Source organism: Girardinichthys multiradiatus, chromosome 8 (genome assembly GCF_021462225.1).
Source record: "Girardinichthys multiradiatus isolate DD_20200921_A chromosome 8, DD_fGirMul_XY1, whole genome shotgun sequence".
Taxonomy (NCBI): Eukaryota; Metazoa; Chordata; class Actinopteri; order Cyprinodontiformes; family Goodeidae; genus Girardinichthys; species Girardinichthys multiradiatus.
In genome coordinates this window covers 18659226-18679837 of record NC_061801.1, presented here as the reverse complement: position 1 = coordinate 18679837, position 20612 = coordinate 18659226, and the positions used below count along the sequence as shown (strand labels likewise).

Genomic DNA, 20612 nt, shown 5'->3' with positions numbered 1-20612 from the left:
AAAAATTAGATAAACATAAAAATAATACATTTAAAGGACAGTGAACTGACCAGGGGATGGTTTCTGAGCCTCTACATCCAGCTCTTGTTCCTCCAGCACTAACGTCTCAGGCAGCAGACTGTTTAGTTCATTGAGGTGCTCCAACACCGACAGCAAATGGTTTAGAAGAGGCTGAACTGTGTCCAGTGGCAGCAGCAGCAAGGAGTACATAACTTGGCACAGCAAGCTGCCCGCAACTGAATTGTACAACACAGCTGGGACCAAAGGTGAGAGAATAGAAGAGGATCAATGCCATTTAGCACACTAAACCTTCTGAAAAGTTCTAGATTTAACACCATAGTGAGAATGCTTCATAAACAACTTTTCCTGTAGCTGTCATTCTTACTATGTAGCTTCTTAATTATTTGTTTATCATGGGAGCTCTTTTTCAGCAGGTTAGTGGACCTCTTGAGAGTCTCGGCAGCGCAGGGAAGCAGCAGGTAAAGGTGCTCGCGAAGCAGAGTTACACTGCCGTCATCCTACAAATAGGAACAAAGAATGACATCATCGCTTCAAATACAACCATAAATAACTCAAGGTGATAAATATGACAATGACCTGTCAAAGAAAATGTGGCAAAAAAGCATTTCTCATTGAGCATTTCTGGATGTTTACTCCAGTAACGCTTCTCATTTCAAATTCACATACACTGGGCATGTTGCCATTAATTTTGAGCCATTATTTGAGGAAGACTGATGATGCAACTTCAATGAATTACACAAAAAAGATTAGGTGCACAAGTTTTAATTAATTGCAGCTTATCTTTGATCCTCATTGGAACAAAATTATACATACAAGTTCAAATATTTATAGACACACCAACCCCTTACTTTCTGTAGCCATTAACAAGCCTTCGTCAAATTTCTAGTTGGAAATTCCATCACTTTTCTAGGTACACATTTGGATTTCCTTTTAATTGGTTGGTTCGAATGGATACAGGTCAATGTTTGGTGTAACCCATTCCAAAAGCATAATTTGTTCATTAACAACAGCTTTGATGTTTGTTTGGGATCATTGCCCTGCTGGGGCACCCAGTTGTGTCCAAGTTTCAACCATCTAACCCAAACTGTCTACCTTGCACAAAAGACAAAATGGTCAGGATGTTTAAGAACAACCAGGACCGGCCAAGGCTCATGTTTATACACTGTAAGATGATGGAACATCCGTCTTAATGTCCACAGTGAGGCGAATTTTACATACGCATGGACGGACAAGGTGTCGACCAAGAAAGAATCCCCTGCTCCAAAACACATACCTTTAAGGTTGACTGAAATTTGCAACTGCCGTCATGGACAAGGCAAATGCCTTGTGGAGAAAAGTATTTTGGTTTGACAAGACAAACACTAAGCTTTTTGGCCACTATGATGAGATTTTAAACTTAAAAGCAGCATAACAACTGTCAAGCATGGTGGTGGCAGTATCATGCTGTGGTTTTTTTTCTCACTAGAAGTATTGTAGTGCACAAGGTGGATGGAAAAATGAGCAAGGTTGATTAGCTTTAAATTCTTTAACTTCATTTCAACCCAACAGCTAGATTAAGGTGTAGATAAAGCAGAGCAAGATAAAGTTTCTGGGATGGCTCTAATATACACCCACTAAACATTTATGGGCTATGCTTAGAAGCTGGGAAATAAACTAGTTTAAACGACCTCTGTCAATTCTGCCAAGACCCAGCCAGATGCTTGTGGATGGCTATAAAAAAATGTATTCTTTCACACTGAAAGAAGAACAGATCAAATAAACCTTTAAAATGGTCAAGGTTTTTAAATAATATATGCCCATGAAGTGTATGTAAACGTCTGACTGGAACTGTACCAGCCACGTTTTCGCTTTAATTGTTTGATTCAGTTTGTTACCTCAGGACTGGACTGAATGTAGCAGTGGGCAAGCAGGTGCTTGTGAAGTCCTGACAGCAGCTGGTGGAATTGAGATGGAGGATCAGTTTGTCCCTCACCACCTCCACATAGTTGTTTATCGCTATTTTTCTCCAGTTCTCCAAACTGTTGCTCCTGTATGAACACACATAGGCAGACCCACAGTTTAAAAAAGGTCACATTGTTTTATTATCAGTACTAGGGTTTGTGTTTCCCTTTTTAACCTACTCCAATTATCAGCACTACATTCTGTGACTAAAGTTCTACATACATGAGGTCCTTGCATTCATACCGTATAAAAGCCAATGCTGAGCAGAAGTGTTCTCAGTAGGACCTCTGCCAAGTGCAGCGGGTCATAGGCATCGACTGAGCTGGAGGAGGAGGGTGGTCGGGCTGATGCAGCAGGCGTAAGCGGAGGTCCAAGGCCTGTCACCTCACCGAAATTGCTATAACCTAGCAGCGAAGCTACATGGCTCTGATCCTGAAGGCTGCTGAGGACCATGTCTAACTGCAGGCGCTTTGAAAAGACATGACATGTAGATGAGTAATAGTTTTCACAGTTACATATTTTCACAACACTAGCCATCGTTCACACATACAGCCAAACGACACTCCAAACCGGCGCAGTGGTTTCTCTAGCTGTAGCAGGCCAGCTATCAGCAAGAGAAGCTCAAACACTTTTGTTCTTCACACCTTCAAAGATCACGACTGTGGCTCAGTAGGAAGAGTAGTCGTCTTGCAATCGGAAGGTCGTGGGTTCGATTCCAGCTTCCTCCTGCTGTATGTCGATGTGCCCCTGGGCAAGACACTTAACCTCAAGTTGCCTACCGATCTGTTTATCGGTGTATGAATGTGTGAGCGTTAGTGAGTGCGATTGGGTGAATGTGGCTCTAGCGTTTTGAGCGGTCTGTATGACTGGAAAGGCGCTATATAAATTCAGTCCATTTACCATTTACACATTTCTGAGGCTTTCTGAGCAGAGTGCAGAATGCACATAAACAATGGCATTTAAGGCATTCATCCACCTTGAACTTGTTACACGTTAAAACCACATGGGTCAACGTATTCTATTGGAATTTTATGTTAACAGATACGGATAAATGCTTTTCAAAACATTTTAACAAACACAAATCTGTGGCGTGCATCTGTATTTAACCTTTTTTTTTCTCCGATACCCTAAAACAAAATAATAAATAAATACCAAAGTAATAAATAAGGTGCAATCCTTTATGATCTGCACTGGTTTAAAGTTAAGCTACATACCTGGCCTTTGGAGAGGACATTTAAACTCTGGGGGCCTTGAGGAAGGAGTGAGAGGAGCAGTTCAGTTCGTTCCCTGAGAGGAGGCAGCAGCAGGGAGGCACCAATAGACAGTGTGTCTAAAACTGCCTGTGGAGCACCAGAAGTATCAGCACAACGAAAAAAGACAAAAGATCCATTAGTATAATTAACTGCAAGCTACAAAAATATATTAGAAACACAACAACCTTTTAGTAAATGTGCTGCACAAGCTAAAAAACCTTTTTGGTTCTGTAAGTAGTAAGGCACTGCCACTAATTGTTGCTTTAAGCCCATCAAAAAAGTTTTAACCACTGTTTAAAGATCTTTTCCTTCTTAGACCACTTTTCATAAAGTTACCAAAGGTATTAAAGTTTCTATGACAGTGTGTCACATGGAAACCAAGCTCTCCCTGTTAGTCTCATCCCAAAATGAGACACAGTGAGGCTGGTGACTGGAAATGGACAGTTTTTAGCTTGACAGCCCTAACCTTTGACTGGCCAGTTGGAAACTCTAAAAAATACTTTTTCTTTGATCACTGAGGCATTATTACTGAGTGCTAACAGGTCGAGATGACCACAGCTCTCCACGGTATGAGAGTTTTACAGAAGGAAGCAGATTCAAAGGTGAAGGGTTTAAACACGAGGTCAGCAAAAAGACAAGAGGTGCAAGAAGCCATTTAAAAGGAAACTGAAGGAAAAGAGGACATACATTCATAGAAAATATAAACTGTTACAACACAGAGCCAAACTTTGGCAGGTGGTGGTCATTCCTACCGCCTTGGGGATGCCTTGGTCTTTTAAAAGGGAGAGCTGATCTGGACTTCAGCAGATAAAGCTGAATGTATTACATCAAGGTTGCTCTGTTGTATCCTGCTTAGCTTTCAAACTCTTTCTGTGGTCTGAACATGCTGGATGTTGAAATGTTGGCAGCTTTTTGGGAATTTCAGATTTAAGATAAAGCTTTTCATTCGCTAGGGAACACAAATGGAGAGTGCTGTTTGCAGTTAGTAATATTAACCATGCTAAAGATGCTAAAGACAGTTTAACATGTTATTTCAAAAATAAGTTTGTCTTTATTTTATAACATAAGTAAAATCAAACTTGAACTCTTTTGCTTCTGGGGCAAGAAATTATTGAGTAGTCTTGGTGGGAGGGTTAGAAGCAATATTTTCTATGCTTTGATAAATATTATTCCCAAAGACAAATCAGAACATAAAGGTCAACATTTTACAACAGCCAGAGATCGGATATCTGCAGCAAAATTCTGATCGGTGCATCTATGGTAGGCCTGCATGATATCAGGGAAATATGCATTGTCATTTATGACTCTTTTTGCTTTTTCTTGACAATTTCACAATGTTTCCACCCCTCTCTGTGAGCTCAGCCACTAAAACTACACCAGGCGTGGGCATTAAGGGCAATTCCCCTGGCCTAATATGTTATGAGTGTTATGAGTGAATGCAAGACGCTTAAAATACGCTACAAGAGATTATGTCAAAGAGGTCGTTTGCAATTGCAGTTTTGTACTCCCTGATACTGTAATGAAAACTGCAATCTAAAATATTGTGTATCTCTAACTCATTAGTATATTAGAAAAGGAACTCAGATAATTTACTTGTTGTATGGACTCTGGTATGTTGGTGTCTATGAGCCTGAACAGCAGATTTCTCAAGGGCCTGCCCTGAGAACCAAGAACCATGGCCCCTGTGCCGCCTGCATGGGCCAAGGACAAGTGGATGGAAAGCAACTTCATGCACAGCAGAAGGAAATGATGGTGGTCCCTGAGGAACAGACACAGACAGCTTTAGAAGAGGGGATTAAAAGGAGCAAGCAAGGAAATATGTGGCTGTCAACATGCCCTTATGATGGTGGTGAAGAATTTTTAATGTTAACAGTTATTATTATTTAATGTCAACAAAGAACTGTCAGGGTTCCTTCACATTATTTCAGAGTTTCTATTTTTCCAGTTTCTGTTTCCAGATTCAAGTTTTCATTTTTCCCCCAACAGATTTTATGACATTCTAGACAACTAAGTAAAATGTCAAATTTCAAAAATTAGGAATAAACAATACTGAAGTTGGATTCTAATTCAACAGTATACTAAAGGGGACTTTTTCTTCACTTTTTTGGCACCTACTTCGACCAAGTTTATTTCAAAACCCATACAAATTAGATTTGTCAAATCTAGACAAGATTATCCTACAGATTCTTTGAAGCAATCTATGATACCTGTATTTTGTTTGTCAAAACTAAAAGGTTTATTGCTTCGGACAACTAAGAAGGCCAGATGAATGAGGGTGTATTTATCTGTGTTTTTTATCAGCAACCCAAAAAACACACTGATCAATAAAGCTAAAAACAAAGTCGTGATGTGGCAAATCAAAAAGAAAGGGCATATTTTTCAACCAAATCTCTAAATGTAAAAAGCCTTTATTTTTCAGAAATTCATATCTGCTGGGTAACACATAAAGGAATGAGGTCTAGGAACTCATTAATTTTTTTAATATTAAATGCATAATATTTTTCATACTTATCCAGAATTAAAAATAATATCAAAATCCATACTTTTTTTAGGCTTAAGACAATGTAAGAACTCTGGATTGTATTCTTTGGTCACTGAACATAGCAAGAAGTTAATCTCCTACCTTTTAGATAAAAATGGAGCCGGCGGCGTATCGCTACCAATGCCATCGCAGTATGTTTCTAGGAAGTTGCGCAAGTACGTGAAAGTGCTCTCCTCCAGGTCGACACAAAAGGATTTGTGCCATGCCACTAGTTGCCTAAACAAAGAAACAAAAAGATCTAAAAACCCAGAAAACCATATACATACAAACGCATATTAAACCCACATTCCACAAGACAAAGCAAGCATTTCAAAAAACAGATATTACAAGTCGGTTTTCACTAAGGAGACAGATCCTTTTAATGACTGTTTACCTATCAGTTGGAACTGCAGTCCATGCGAGACTGTGAGAGGTGCCAGCTGTTATTTGCTGGATTGAGACCCCCTCTAAGCCAAGAACCTTTCTGGGTTTGGTTATTGGTGTAGAGGTGTGGCCTTGCCCGCACTGGCCCATCGTATTGTTACCCCAAGCGTACACTTCGTTATCTGATCACAGGAGAACACATTTTGGACATAGTTGCACATTATGCTGGAATCATTTAGTAGGAAGCAGTTAATTGGTGAAGATATCTCACCATGAGACAAAGCAAGACAGTGGCTGTCCCCACAGGAGATGTCAATAATCTTGGTGATTCCCAGGTCTTCTATGAACCTGGGTCTTAATGATGTCGTTTCAGAGGATCCACATCCTAAACACGAGCCACAGCCCCAAGCAAACACCTAAAGGTAAAGCATAGGTAAACAAATGCATATTAATTCCTGAAACAAAAATCTGTCAACTTTCCCAATGTAATTAGGTGACTGATTAGCCATAAATTTAGGATGTAAACACATACATTAGTTAGTCAAAGGAATTAAATAATTGGGACATGGCTGTCCCCACTGGAGGACACGACGAAAACCCACACCAGGTCTGGCATAACTTTGCAAAGAGATGGAGGCAATAAAGCTGTGTCAGAGATTTATTAGCCCATACAATGTTTTTAGATTTGTAGGGTTATTTTTGATGTATGATTTACTTAGAAGATCAAAGGGACTAACTGAAGGTTATGCAAAGTGGATTTACTGTAATAGTCTTAATATTAGTCAAGAATTAGGCAGAATATTCTTAGATTTTAGATTACTTTTTTAGCAGGATAGAGGATACCGAGGAAAAAAACTGAGGACAAATTTGTAGACAGCTGTGCTTAAGCTTGGGATTTCTCAGGAAGGTGATTGTTGTACTTTATATCAATGAATCTGGACTGTGTGTGTTTGATTAGCTGCTGACAGGGATTCTACATCATGTCACTTTCTTCTCCTAAGAAACATCCATGTCTGCTTTGAGGGGGAAAGTAAATGTTAAAGTTAAAATGGAAGTCAATGTAACTTATCGACTATTTGGTCTAATAAAAGCTCAAGATAATCAAAGAAATGTGCTTTTGACCAATTAGTTTATTGTTTTTCAGCTGTTGAAAGTCAGCAAACAGAAGCGAGGTCACGAATTAAGGAGAAAAACCTCTCCAGTGTAGATACTCTCTACCTTGGGGTCTGACACTCAGTGGAGATCTTAGATGTGCATTTTCAATCTTGGGCCCTTGTGGAGCACTACCTCAGGGTTACTAGAAGAACGATGGCTTTGCCTTGGATCGGCTGGAGGTACTTTGCTGTACATGTATGAGAAGGCATGCAACATCATTTTGCCAGTTTTGGACAATATTGCGCTTGAGAGTCTGGTTTAATTTGATGCTATGAACCAGGTATATCAGAAAAGGAAAGAAATGGTTATTATGTAGAATTATCAAGCATGGGACAAGCAGTCCTTTGTTTAAAGTATCGCACACAGTGATACTGTGATGACAGTTGGCATATTGTACAGCTCTACTCTGAACTAATATGAGTATCAGACAGAGGTGTGATCCAGTCTCCTATCTTAGGGATGAATGCTATGAAAATGACAAACATATCAAAACAGTTGCAAAGATCTTAGCTTAGTTTCAGTATGTCTTTTGAATTTCTGATCAAATGTCAGCACTGATGAAGTCACTCTAAAACTTGAAAGTATTGGTGTCTTTTCCTGCAAAGGCTGCGAGGTAGGTGACAGAAACTATGAAAAAATATAGGTGTGGCAAGAAAAATGCAGTGGTTTCCAACCACAAGAATGATCAGTTCCAAATAAAATGCCGGGATTGGCCAGCGTGTGTTTACTATATCACACTTTGAACTTTGGGGCATGAAGATTTCAGCATCAGTATCTTTGTCATCAACTGGCACCATCAAAAAAAGAAATTTTAATACATCTCCATAATGTGCTCTTTTACCATAAATTATCTGCAGATTAATAAACCCAGTCTAAATCTGATTCAGTCGAAAAGCTTCCGTACTTACTTGTCCTGCAGAAGTCAGGGCCAGAGATGACTGACTGCCTGCACACACTTTCCTGATGATAAATCCATGAAGGGCTTCGATGACCTTTGGGCGATACACACGATTCGAGTCCCCATGACCTAGTTTACCTGCAAAAATGAGTCATGCATGTTTTCACTGTGTCAAAACATTTCGATCATGACAATGAAACCTGATACTACTGCTATACAGATGGTGATTAGTTAATTTCATGAAAATAAGCAGAGTTTTTTATCTATATAGGTATTTGCATAAAAACTGTTCTTCCAGATGTTTTCAATTAAAATGTCTATAAAGTGACAACCAACCGTTGTCTCCGCCACCAAAGGACCACACTGTGCGTCCGTCCTGCGCCACAGCAATGGTGTGGGAGCTGCCGCAGGTTACCTGCCCCACTCCACTGATATCCTTCACTAGTGTGGGCATGTTTCGACTCTGGCTATCACTATGACCTACACCAGATAAAGCAGGCCATCAGAAATTATTTGGAAACTTTATAATTATTGAGATAAAACTAATTTGAGTGTACCAAGTCTGCCAAAGTCCCCCTCTCCCCATGTATAAAGCTCTCCATCATTAGTAACGGCAGCACTGTGTCTGTAGCCAGCAGACACACATACCACAACCTGTTAGAGAAACCAATACATGTTAAAAAAATGTTGAAACAAACCCAAATATAAATGTAAAAATAAAACCAGCCAAGCACAGACCCCCTCTTTTTATGAACAAGCTGCTTTTTTGCAGACTTACTTTCCCCGACAGGGGTCCTTGTATGATTTTGGGGTATTTTTGTGTAGCGCTGTTTCCATGACCCAGTTTTCCATATTCGCCATCACCCCAGCTGAACACCTAAAAGAAACATCATGTAAATTTTATAATTTATAAATGTTTAGATTTTTATTATATAAAAATCTACACATGAAAAGGAGAGTTAAAACCGTTATATGAGTAGTAGGGTAGCATCAAGCACTTTAAAAATAGCAAAGCTCATTTTACATGTATTATACATAAGAAACGATATGCACAATAAGTCAATCGAAGGATTTTACCTCTCCCTCAACAGTGATGGCCAGAGTGTGTCCATCCGAGCCCTTGGAGGAGGACACTTTCCTCATGTTCCTGTGTGGCTCCAACACTAGTTTCTTGGGCATAGTCTGATTGTTGGAATCACCCAGACCTAGCCGGCCGTAGCTGCCTTTTCCACAGGCTTTCACTGAGCCATCTGCAGACACCGAGAACGTGCAGTACTGGCCTGCCTCGATCTGAAAGAAGCCCATAGAAGATATTATCAACATTGAAAGATCTCCTCCAAATAGAATTTCCACCTCAAGAAGTTTGTGTAACATATTTTTCTTACTAAGCGCTACCAGTACTGCACAAATATGTGAACCAAAATGTTCCAAAAAAATACAAAGTCCTTGGGCATTAGAGGTCAATGTAGTACAAAGTGCCAAAATAGCAAAAGAAAATAGATATGAATCAATTGTTTATTTACACATTAAAATTTTTATTAAAGCATAACTTTCATACCGTAGATGTCAACAACTCTTCAAAACATCATTAAAATTTGTGAAATTATTTAATACAGTAAGTAAAAAGTAAATTTTTTGTTTTTATTGTTTTCTATTCAAATATTTCATGGTTCTAAAAAACAAAATGTATTCCACTTTACATTTTCTTCGTTTCTTTCAAGGATCCTCAAGAAAATCAAAAGCCCGGTCTGCAATTCATGGAAACAATAGCTACGTTTACATGGACATAAGTAATCTGAATAAATGGCCGATCAGACTATAAACATGTCCGTCGGAATATTCTGATCAGATTCAGCAGGATCGGAAAGAAATTGTAATCCTTGAGAACGCTCGACAGGATCAAGTTATTCTGAATGAGGCAAACTGACCTCAGTGCGCATGTGCACCTCGTGTCAACGTGACGTATTTCTGCCTTGAGTAGCTAGTCGCTCTGGCTAGATGCTAACAGAATATTCCGATTGGCAAGTTTCCATGACACATTTTTAGTCCGATCGATCGTTTTATTCTGATTACTTATGTCCATATAAACCGTACAATCCAATCATTTTTTTGTTTTTTAATCTGAATACATTTTACTTCAATCGTGAAATTTTGTGCATGTAAACGTAGCTAATGTGAGGAGTCTATGACAATGTCTAGAGTCTTGTTCCTGCAGCAACTCTGAAATGGATCCTGGAGAGAGAGTAGAAACACTCCATGACCTTCTCAGCTCCCCTCACTATCTTTTGCAGGGCCTTTGCATGTCTACCAAACAATAGCTGAAGCACCATGCCAAGAAGCATTTTTACCCGTTTATATCATTACATTTGTTATGTTAATCTGTGTACTTTATGGTTTGAGCTTGTAAAGAAACGTATCTATTTCTTTTTTGAGCAAATTAGCAGGTTTAGCCATTTTTAATAAAGAGGTCTGAAATAAGTCTGCATTCATAACAGTCTGACTATTTGTTAATGGTTGTTTGAAACAGACATTGCCCTAAGTGTTGATATAGAAACTGTGGTATTATTGAGGTGTAAGCCAGTTTTAATCATACAAAACTTACGTTGTACTGCTGACAATGCCTTTAATAAGCAGTTTTAAGTGGCTTCCGGTCAGGTTGTCCATTTGTTAATTTGTACCTTCATTTCATATCCACGATAACAGTAAACAAGCCATAGATAGTTATTAAAATGCTAAAATCTCAACTTTAATTTTTTGAACTGCTTATCATTTTCTAAAACTTTTTATAACACACAGTTTCAGTTTATTCGGATTTTGGTAAAACTCTTACACAATCAAACCAAAAGTTACTTTGAATTGTCAATTGCCTTAACGAGCATAAACATCTCTCTTGCATTCAGTAAAAAACCATCTGCAGGAGACAGCACCATATCATACCTGGAAAAGGTAAAATACTAATCAACCAAAACCAAAAAGACAAGAAATGGCAAGGGGCAAATTGAGCAGTGCATGTTTTAGGTGAATTATGATACATGCTGCGATTCAGATTAGACAAAACAAAAATAAAAAATAAAAAGGGAAAAGGGTTGGGTTCACTTCAAGAAAATTAACAAACTGAAAAACCTTTCTAAATGATGCAAATATTAATCCAAGACATGAAATTCAATAAGAATAACAATTAAGATTTGCGTTAGTCAAAAACATTTGGTCAAACCTACCATCTGAGCATCACTGAAGCCCTGCGTCAGTTTTGGAAGTAGGATTTTCTCCAGCGTTCCCTCTGCCAGCTGATGGCTGCTGTTGCTGCCCCAAACATAAACCATTACTGCGTCGCTTTCTGTACCAGGGGTAGCCACGTCCATGCTGCAGGAGCACAGGCAGTTCGATGCCAGGTTACATATCTGTGAAAGTCAAACGGAGGACAGTTCTTTTAGGTATGGTAATGGAATGTCTTTGTCTTTACCTGATTAAATTATATTGCAGGCATCTATGCTGCCTTTTACCTCCTCAAACAAACAGAGAGCCGCCTGGGAGAGTTGACAAAGTCCATTTGCGTCCTTTGCTAGCACCTGAGTGTTGACAGGATCTCCACGGAAACCCTATGAAAATGATTTGTTATTTTCCAGATTTAGGTGCTTTCACTACAAATAATGGCTTGTAGGTACAATTTGACCTGTGACTGCCAAGTTACATCAGGGATGTAATTAAAGCAGCTGCTTGTTTGCACCGTGTTCATTAAAAAGAAATCTTGATCACAGTCTAAAACTCTACTTGCTTTTTAACTAAGCTGTTTGACAGATTTGATCCATTAAAATTTAATTTTATCTGAAAGATTATCATGTCCTTGCCACATTTTCTGAACACAGCAGATTAGAATATAAAAAAAAAAACCTGCTGGAAACAGCCACCTCTGGTCGTCAGTTGTGCAAAACTACTGCAAAGCTGATTAGGATGATTCAATATAATTAACTCTGGGGGACTGGAAAACTGGCTTAGTGTCAATCCTTATTTGCACACTAATGCATCAATCCAAACTTGAAGGTAGTTATTTTATTTTAGTTTAGTTTATGTAGCATGTGGCATGGAGAAGAGTCAGGCCAAAACTTCTGCTGAGCTAAGCAAAAACACTACTCAGTAAATGAAAATAAACACTTTCAACATTTTAAGATAGATTACACTTTTAGAATGATTTGGTTATTAGAAAAATGAAAGAGTTTACAATCTAAAACTCACCAAGGCCAATGGAGCAGAGATAAACACTAACATTTCAAGCTGCACAATCAATCAAATCCCATTTTTTATCTGAATATCCATGTGTGCAATAGCAAATAACAGCTTGAATGCAATTTTTGGCAGGATACATTTTAAATGCCATGCATGCAAATTCTGCAAGCCAATGATACATTTGGCATGTTGCATAGACTTTCCTTTCCCTAGATGCCCAAACCAGATGAAAGCCTAAAGGTCAAGAGTGGTGAGCGCAATGTGATGAAGCAAAAGAAAAGGTCAGGAAATGGTCACCGTTGCAATATTTTTCAATAGAATAGCAATTACATGCATTCCTAATATTGTGCTGCCCTAGCAAGTATTAATGTTGCTCAAGCTATGTCTGAAGAACATCTAATTTCAATATCCTGCTTTTTACACATCACTTCCTCTTTTAGTTCCCAAGTCATTCAGTGTAGCAGAGATCTTGAAGTGACAATAATTTGCATGATAAACTCTCTACAGTGTGCGTTTGGATGTCAAACAATAAAGCTGCACTTTGCTGTTTTACACTCTGAACTGGACCTTCCTTCTTTCCAAGATATCACATGTGTATTAACCGGCTGTCACTACTGACGGTATACATTTAGAAAAAACCTTTTGGTGCATTTTCATACCAAGGTGAAACTGAAAACAGGGACTTAGCTCTTTTTATCAGTAACGTGAGCTGATTTTATGCTCTGGAAGTGTTACACTAATAAATGCAATTTATAATGGGATATCAGGACAGAGTTCTAAAATTAGCTAAGAGGTACTCCTATAAATCCTGAATCCTATTGTACTGTACAGTAATATATGATTAAGAGAGCAAAGGCAAACAGAAGACTACTAATAAATGCATTGCCCAACACACCTATTGGCAAATATGGTAAAGATCTATAAGAAGCCTTAAAATAAATTCATTTTTTATTGCTGTGGCATACCTCGTACTCGTACTCGCCGTCTTCCGCTTATTAGGGGCTGTGGCATACCTTTTTTCCAAAAATGAATGGTGCTGTGCTTACTGGCACCACTAACCACCCCTTCAAAATAAATAAACTAACAACAGACTACTGGGATGTCAACTGAAACTGTGAGCTTTCATCAAATTTTGATTTTTTGTATATATTTTTTGGCGCTACTGGTCTTTATTTGCTGATGGCATAGCTGAAAGAAGGGTAAAGAGAGAGGAAGACATGCAGTAAATGAACCCAAGACTGCTCGGGGCCGAGGACTGTGGCCTCTGCAAATGGTACACTTTGTCTACCACTGAGCCACCCTGAACCCACTTAAATTGAGATTTTTTACAGCAAACTCTGCAGATGGTTTGGGCATGAAACACTGAATGAACATATGCAGAAGCAACTCGTGCCCACTGGTATGGTAAAGTATCTATAATGCTGAGGGGTTGTGTACATTTCAAAGATTCTGGAAACCATGTTAGACTACTTAACATCAAAAAATGTTTTTGATTTAGATTCTTGATAACAATCTGGTGGCTCCTGCCAGGAAACATAAAATGGGTCAATGGGTTTGTCAGCAGGATAACAATGCAAAATGTATGGCTAAATACACACAGAAACAAGTCACCAGACAGAAAATCAATCTACCTCCATGAATATCCCAGTCCTCAGACCTATATCCTGTAGAGAAACTGTAAGGGGAGCTGAAAATAATGGATAAAGGAGGTGCAAGCCCTCCAGACTATTTAGAGAGCCTGTACAAAGAATAATGCCCAAAGATTCCTCTTTCAGTATGTTCCAACCCAGGGAAATGTTACTGGAGAAGACAAAGCTGTCATGTTGGCAAGAGTACATTTTTCTAAATTTGTCACTATGAAGTCGTGGTAATGTAATGAGGCAGATTCCACATCTTAATTATTAAAAAAGATCTAATTTATTAAGAAGAAGTGACTTACTGAATATTGCCTCATTTGATGAAGAGTTTGCTGAATAAGTTCAATGCCCACACCAGGTGACTGCTGAAAGCTTAGCAAGGAGGAGGACAGGTCTGAGGTGGAGGAGGGCATTGAAGCTGCCAAAGCTACCTCCACCCACTCCAGCAGAAATTTCAAGGAGCCTCTCTGCATGGCCAGGCCAAGCAGCAGCTCCAGTGCTAGCCTCCGACCAGTCGGGTCAGCCCCGCTGCTCCCACTGCTCACCGAGGTCTTCTTCAGAAAGTCAGCCACCTGTCCCAGGCAGTCCAAACCCACCGATGGGATCTTACTCTCATTAGCCAGAGAAAGTGGCGGCAGAGAAGCCAGGACCGAGGACGCTGTGGCGAGCACATCATTGCAAAGCACAGACTCTGGGTGCACAGATGCTGCGTACCTCCAGTTCTGCTGCAGCAATGAGAAGAGCAGACTCAGACCCGTCCTCACACCCATTTCTATCAGAACGTCTGTGCCTGACTTGATTTTGGAAACTCCCCCCGACAAGCGAGCTTCTGAGGCCAGCTCAATCGGCCCACTTTCCGCCCCGCTGTCCGTGGACTGGGAGGGGAGCTGAAGGCGAAACTTGTCATGATATTTGCTGTGAAGTGCGTAGTAGATCCTCTGCAGAACTACCAGTCTTTGGTGGAGGCCCAGGTTGTAGGAGGTTTGCGTCAGCATGCGGTGAGCCAGCCATCGCTGACTGTGAAGCAGAGATGACAGGTACTCTTCCTTCTCGGCTGATGTGCTGGATTCACATTCGAAGTCGGGTAGCCTCGGGCCGGCTAGTTCTTGAACAGGCTGGGCCAGAGTCACCACTTCCTTGTTGTAAAGGAGCTTATTGTAGAGCACAGCTGCTCCGCGTCTCCTGGCTGTCTGCGTACTGTCTTCTGCAGCCCAGGAACTGTTGAAATGCTCCTGCCACTTCAGCAACACATGGGTTTGACAAGGCACCATCTTTGTACATTATCTATACTGTATTTCACTCCTGAAAACAGAAGAAATAGAATTGTTATGCTGCATGCAGAATAATGTTGACACGTAACCTTCCCTCACAGTGTCCTCAGTTTACAGGCAACATTTTATGCTAAAAGCCCACTTTAGCAGAGTGTGCCCACAGTGTGAAGGTGTAAGCTTCGTCTTTGGTGCTGGCCCCTTTCCACACGGCAGTCTACATCCAGGTCAATGCTAGACACCCAGTGGGTATCCCTGAAATAGGTCAGCCTACCCACACTAATGAGGAGACTTTATCCCCGAGGGTAATTATGTGACACACAAAGGGAAATATAGTTGCAAGAAATTCTTCGCTACAATGTCACTCATTAACATGTTTTATTCCAAGCACCATCACAAAGTTGATAACCTGAACCAGAAGTCATAAAAATATGGTTTGCTAATACAAATAACTAATTCTCAATCTGATTTAATTATTAAATTCTGTTAATTTATTAAGTTACATGATGAAAATTTGTTTTAACAGCATAGGGTTTGGAATGGGTGAATTGTGTGATGCAGCAAGAAAAGGTGGGATGTAGGGCGCAAGAGAAGGAGTTTGCCCAGGGCACACCAAATGCATCTTATCTGACTAAAATGTAGGTGACTTAATGATTTTAGTAATGATTAAAGTTGGGAACTTGCCTGGGTGTTCAGTTTTTCTGTTTGAAGTTAAATCTATTAACATTTTTTGAGTACTTAAAGCAGAGGTGAGGAATGACCTCTAACAGAGGTGACTCACACAGGATACTCATTCAAATCAGAATCTGTTTTACGGTTGTTTTTTTAAGTAACTTCTAATGTATAGATTATCTGAAGGCTCTTGTTTGTGTTATTGTTTTGATACAGGTACAGTCCCTTTCTAATTAGGATAATATAACAATGAAGCAGTCTTGTCATTGAAGTGAGTGTGAGTGGGGGCCCATCTATTTTCACATTGTAAAACAAGAATCACACCTTCCCACTTTCATTACTCCTGCTGTCTCACAATGGAAGAAATACAGACGGAAGCTTTCACTTCTCTTCAATAACTGCACCATCTAGTACTGCTTGGGTAACATTACCTCTGGTGTACAGACAGAATTATATGACTTTACATGACCACAGGAACAATCTTTAGTAGATCATCATGATGCCAAAGTATAAATCTTGATACCTAAACGTTAATGTCAGATCTTTGTGAATGCTACATTTAAAACCTGCAACAAAACATGAAACAAGCTAAATCGTGAAATCCTGCAAAGTGTATAAGTGTGCCACTTTGTTCATAGACTTAAAATCTCTGTCTCATGATGGGCCTGAGGCCTGGGGGGCTATATGGTTTCCATTGGGTCCAAAAATAACAGCAAGCTTGGATATATTAAAAAGGCTCTACAGTGAAGCAACCACAAGCAGGACAGCTCCAGACGTGTGAAGAAGAAAAATTGAGCCTAATTGCAATTGTCTGTTTTGTCTTTTTTTTTTGTTTTTATAAAACAAATATTTAGCTTCACAGTTATTTTGGAAAATATATTTTTCTGCTCATAACTGACTACAATGATGTCTGGCTACAATGCTTTCTTCCAGATTTACCATGTATTCACCTTCACCTATCCTTTCAGACATGGTTTACCTGTTCCTGCTGAAGAAAAGCCTGATGCTACCACCACCATGTTTAATCAGCATGATTTGCAGTCTGGTCTTATCTCACCAGTGCCCCTTCTATCACGTTTGCTGTGTTACTACTGGAAATGGAGCCTCATATGGCGTTTCATCAGAAATGGCTTCCTTCTTGCCCCTGTCCCATAAAGTCCATTGAATGCATGGCTAATCATTGTCCTGTCAACTTGGTTTTCCACCTGAGTTGTGGATCTTTGCAGCTCCTCGATAGTGTGCCATGGGCCTCTTGGCTGCTTCCACTGCCAATACTGTCAGATTATGTAGACAGCCATGTCTTTTCCATTTTCAGATGATGGACTGAACAATGAGATTGTTCAAAGCATGGAGTATTGTTTTATAACCCTGCATTTAACTTCTCCAGAACTTTATTCAGGACCTGTTTGGTGTGTACCTTGGTCTTCATAGGGCTGTTTGCTCACTAATGTTCTTTAACAAAGCTCTGAGGCCTGAGAATAGCTATATTTATACCGAGACTAAATTACACATATGTGGAATCTATTTACAATTTAGGGGGCCTCTAAAGGCAAGTAGTTAAACTGAATTTTACTTCCAGGTATCAGAGTAAGGAAGAGTGAAAACAAATGCACGCCATACTTTTCCAGATTTTTATTTGTAGCAAATTAGAAATATTTCCACATTCTTTATAATTATGAATTGCTTTGTGTTAGTCTATCAGGTAAAATCCATTGTAGTGTGTGGTTGCAATGCAACAATATATTGAAAAACGAAAACTGTGGTGGGTATGATTACTTTAGCAAGGCACTGTGTAGAGAAATGCGAGCTTCTGTGGAGGCTTGTCTTAATCTCTAGTGTAACTAAAAACCTCAAGACACAACTTGAAAATGGAAAGCATCTTATTTCACTAAATTAAAATGTGAAGACATTGTTCTGGTCTCCCTAAACTGTTTAACCACATGAACATATGTGAAAGGGAAATCCTAAGATCAGATGGAGGAGAAGGCTGACTTATCAGTTTGGGCTGCTGATCCCAAGGCAACCAGCCCCACAGCAGGAACCCTCCAGGTGTCATTCAGAAACCAGCTACAGATGAAATCAACTCATCCATCCATCATCTATACCTTTGCAGGGTGGCTGGTGCAATCATTGGTCAAGAGGCAGGGTTCAACCTGGACGGGTCGCCAGTCCATCACAGGACAAACAACCATGCAGAGCACACTCATACCTCATAAGAGTAATTAAGGGAGACAATGGACTGTGGCAGAAAGCCAGAGTAAAGAAAGAACCCACACAATCATGCAGAAATAACTCTGGACAGGGATTTGAACCTGAGACTTTCTTCCCGCAATGCAACCGTGCTAACCACTGCGCCACCTTGCAGCCCCATGTAAGAAAAACTAGAATAATTATCACTGGAGGGGAGAAGGCAGCACCATTCATATTGGCCATGTGAAAAGTTTATTACAGTGTTGGCACTTACAACCAGCCTGGAAAATAATGTATTATTAAAACATAACGACATAATCCACCTGAGTTTCTGGTTTCAGCCCCCCCCCCCCCATCATTGGTCAGTGTTTCTTGCTAAGGTTTTAGGGTTGACATCTCTTTTCCTGGCCCGTTGCCTGACGATTGCAGCAACATAAACACAACTGAATGGGAATTTGAGCAGCGGACACCGCCGTGTCATTCAGCCGGTGTAACATTATTCTGCATCTGCGGTGACAGCTGAGCTAACGCTGGCTGACAGGCTGCACTGCAGTTGCTGCTAGTCCGCTTCACGTCAACACCGACCGACCAAACCTCCTCCCTCCGCATTATTTTCTGACAGCTCCCAGCAGAAACACCTTGCTGTGTAGCAGTGATGCTCGCTTTAGTTATATTTTACCTGGTTGTGATAGCACGAGAGAGGGCCGCAGGCGTGTCGGTTACCTTGACGGCGAGCCTCCGAGGATATCTGCTTTGCGTTACCCGTCCCGTCCCAGTGAGGTCTCCCTTGGACGCAAATATCCTGTCAGCTCTTCTCCTGTTTTCTCTGCTTCTTCTGCGGAGCACTAACCACTGATGCAATGGGGCGGTGGGTTTCCACTTTAGCGCCGCAGCGCGTCTCGGAGTGATGTTTACAATCATATTTGTGTGGTTTTAAATTTTATTTCAAATACTGATAAAAAAAAAAAAAAACATTCATAAACAGGAGCAAAACAAGCGGTCTGCTGAAGAATAAAATTCCCATCATTCCACATCTAGTGTTGTGGAAGAAATTATGATGCTTGGTTTATTGTTATTATTTATCCCAAAGATTTTTTTATTTATGATGTGCATCTGCAGACCAAATGTTAAACAGACACAATGTATTTTGCCCTTTGTGGCTCTACAAACACTTCGCAATGCAGGGCTGCTGGTGCTGCATGATGCAAAATGCAGGAGACCTTTCATGCAAAAGCTGTAATCTGACAGGAAATATTAACCCTTGCTGCTTTTGCATTGTTTAGGTTTCGGGTCAGCAACTTTTTACAATTAAACGAGCCACTTTTGCCTTAGTTTCTACTCAACTAAATTTGTTAAGAGCCACAAAACGTACCCTATCTACCCTAGTTCATGTATTTATAATTGATATTATTATATTTAAAACAAAGAAAATGTCCTTAGTAAAAACATTCACAAGAGAATACACTTTTAGGTAGGAAAAAAGCCAAACGAGTCGCTTCCATATTCATAAAAAATGAATAATAAAAATAATAATAGGCAATCCATTTGAAGAAATAAATCTAAAAGTTTGCAGCCTAATGATACAAAAAGACTGAAACAAAATTCTTGCACAATTAGTGGCACTATGTTGTGAAAACAGATATTTTAAACTCAGATATGTGGGGTGGTTAACCCAACCTTTCATAATTTCTTTCTATTTAATTATATAACTCACATATCTTTTTTTTGTCCTAGTACAGGTTACAAGGAATAATTGTGCAGGAGCAAAAGAGCAATATGCCCCTGGTTTAGGGGACAGACAATATAAAATCAGCACATGACCAGAGTAAACCTACAATAGCTGTTAAAGTTTAGAATCAAAGAAATGATATGAAGCATCCACAGATAAAAAGACAACACAGCTTCCAGATGTTTTTTTTTTTTTGTCCAATGTAGGTGATTTGCTGATCGCCACACATTGAACACAACATGCTAAAATAAATAAGATCAGTTAAGAAAATCATGTAAACAGAATTACATTTGGATATAGATACAGATCTGTTCAAGATTCACAACCCCCTGAAGTATTGCGTACCAACTCTGATATTTTTATCTCCCTCCACGGTCAATCAAACCAGCCAAAAAGTAAACAACCTTACCGCTTATGCCCCACAGTGGAGCCAAAGTAAGTAGACAGAGTATTGTTTAAATTAATTTCCTTGTAGGTTTTCTCTCAGAAGTTCTTGTTCATATTTTACTAAGTCTATAAGGATAATGATAACCCTTGTAACATGTTATTTAAGTTACAGTTTAATTAAATAACATTAGCAAGTGGGTTCAGTTGCTTGGCGTTCTCCATAATCCTTCTTTGCACAATCTTTCCCAGAGGTTCTAGAGATTTAGCAGAATAAATTACTGAACCTTGGCTTTATAGCTGGTGAGGAACCAAGATGCACTGGTTATGGTAGT

General features: G+C 39.7%; 1 protein-coding gene across 1 annotated transcript in view; it reads right to left on the bottom strand.

The window, feature by feature from the left end:
• The window catches only part of LOC124872543 (probable E3 ubiquitin-protein ligase HERC1), a 61261-nt gene extending 42350 nt beyond the window's left edge, over positions 1 to 18911 (bottom strand). Inside the window, exons 1-18 of the mRNA XM_047372670.1 lie at positions 18844 to 18911; positions 14337 to 15336; positions 11677 to 11772; positions 11392 to 11574; positions 9251 to 9463; positions 8952 to 9050; positions 8731 to 8827; positions 8510 to 8653; positions 8184 to 8311; positions 6392 to 6536; positions 6131 to 6302; positions 5839 to 5973; positions 4809 to 4974; positions 3177 to 3302; positions 2206 to 2430; positions 1896 to 2048; positions 386 to 518; positions 51 to 254 (exon numbers count right to left, since the gene is read on the bottom strand). Of these exons, the coding sequence (XP_047228626.1) occupies positions 51 to 254; positions 386 to 518; positions 1896 to 2048; positions 2206 to 2430; positions 3177 to 3302; positions 4809 to 4974; positions 5839 to 5973; positions 6131 to 6302; positions 6392 to 6536; positions 8184 to 8311; positions 8510 to 8653; positions 8731 to 8827; positions 8952 to 9050; positions 9251 to 9463; positions 11392 to 11574; positions 11677 to 11772; positions 14337 to 15305 (3388 nt within the window). The 5' untranslated portion in view covers positions 15306 to 15336; positions 18844 to 18911. The remainder of the gene's footprint in view (positions 1 to 50; positions 255 to 385; positions 519 to 1895; positions 2049 to 2205; positions 2431 to 3176; positions 3303 to 4808; positions 4975 to 5838; positions 5974 to 6130; positions 6303 to 6391; positions 6537 to 8183; positions 8312 to 8509; positions 8654 to 8730; positions 8828 to 8951; positions 9051 to 9250; positions 9464 to 11391; positions 11575 to 11676; positions 11773 to 14336; positions 15337 to 18843) is intronic.
• Between the last annotated feature and the right edge of the window lie 1701 nt (positions 18912 to 20612).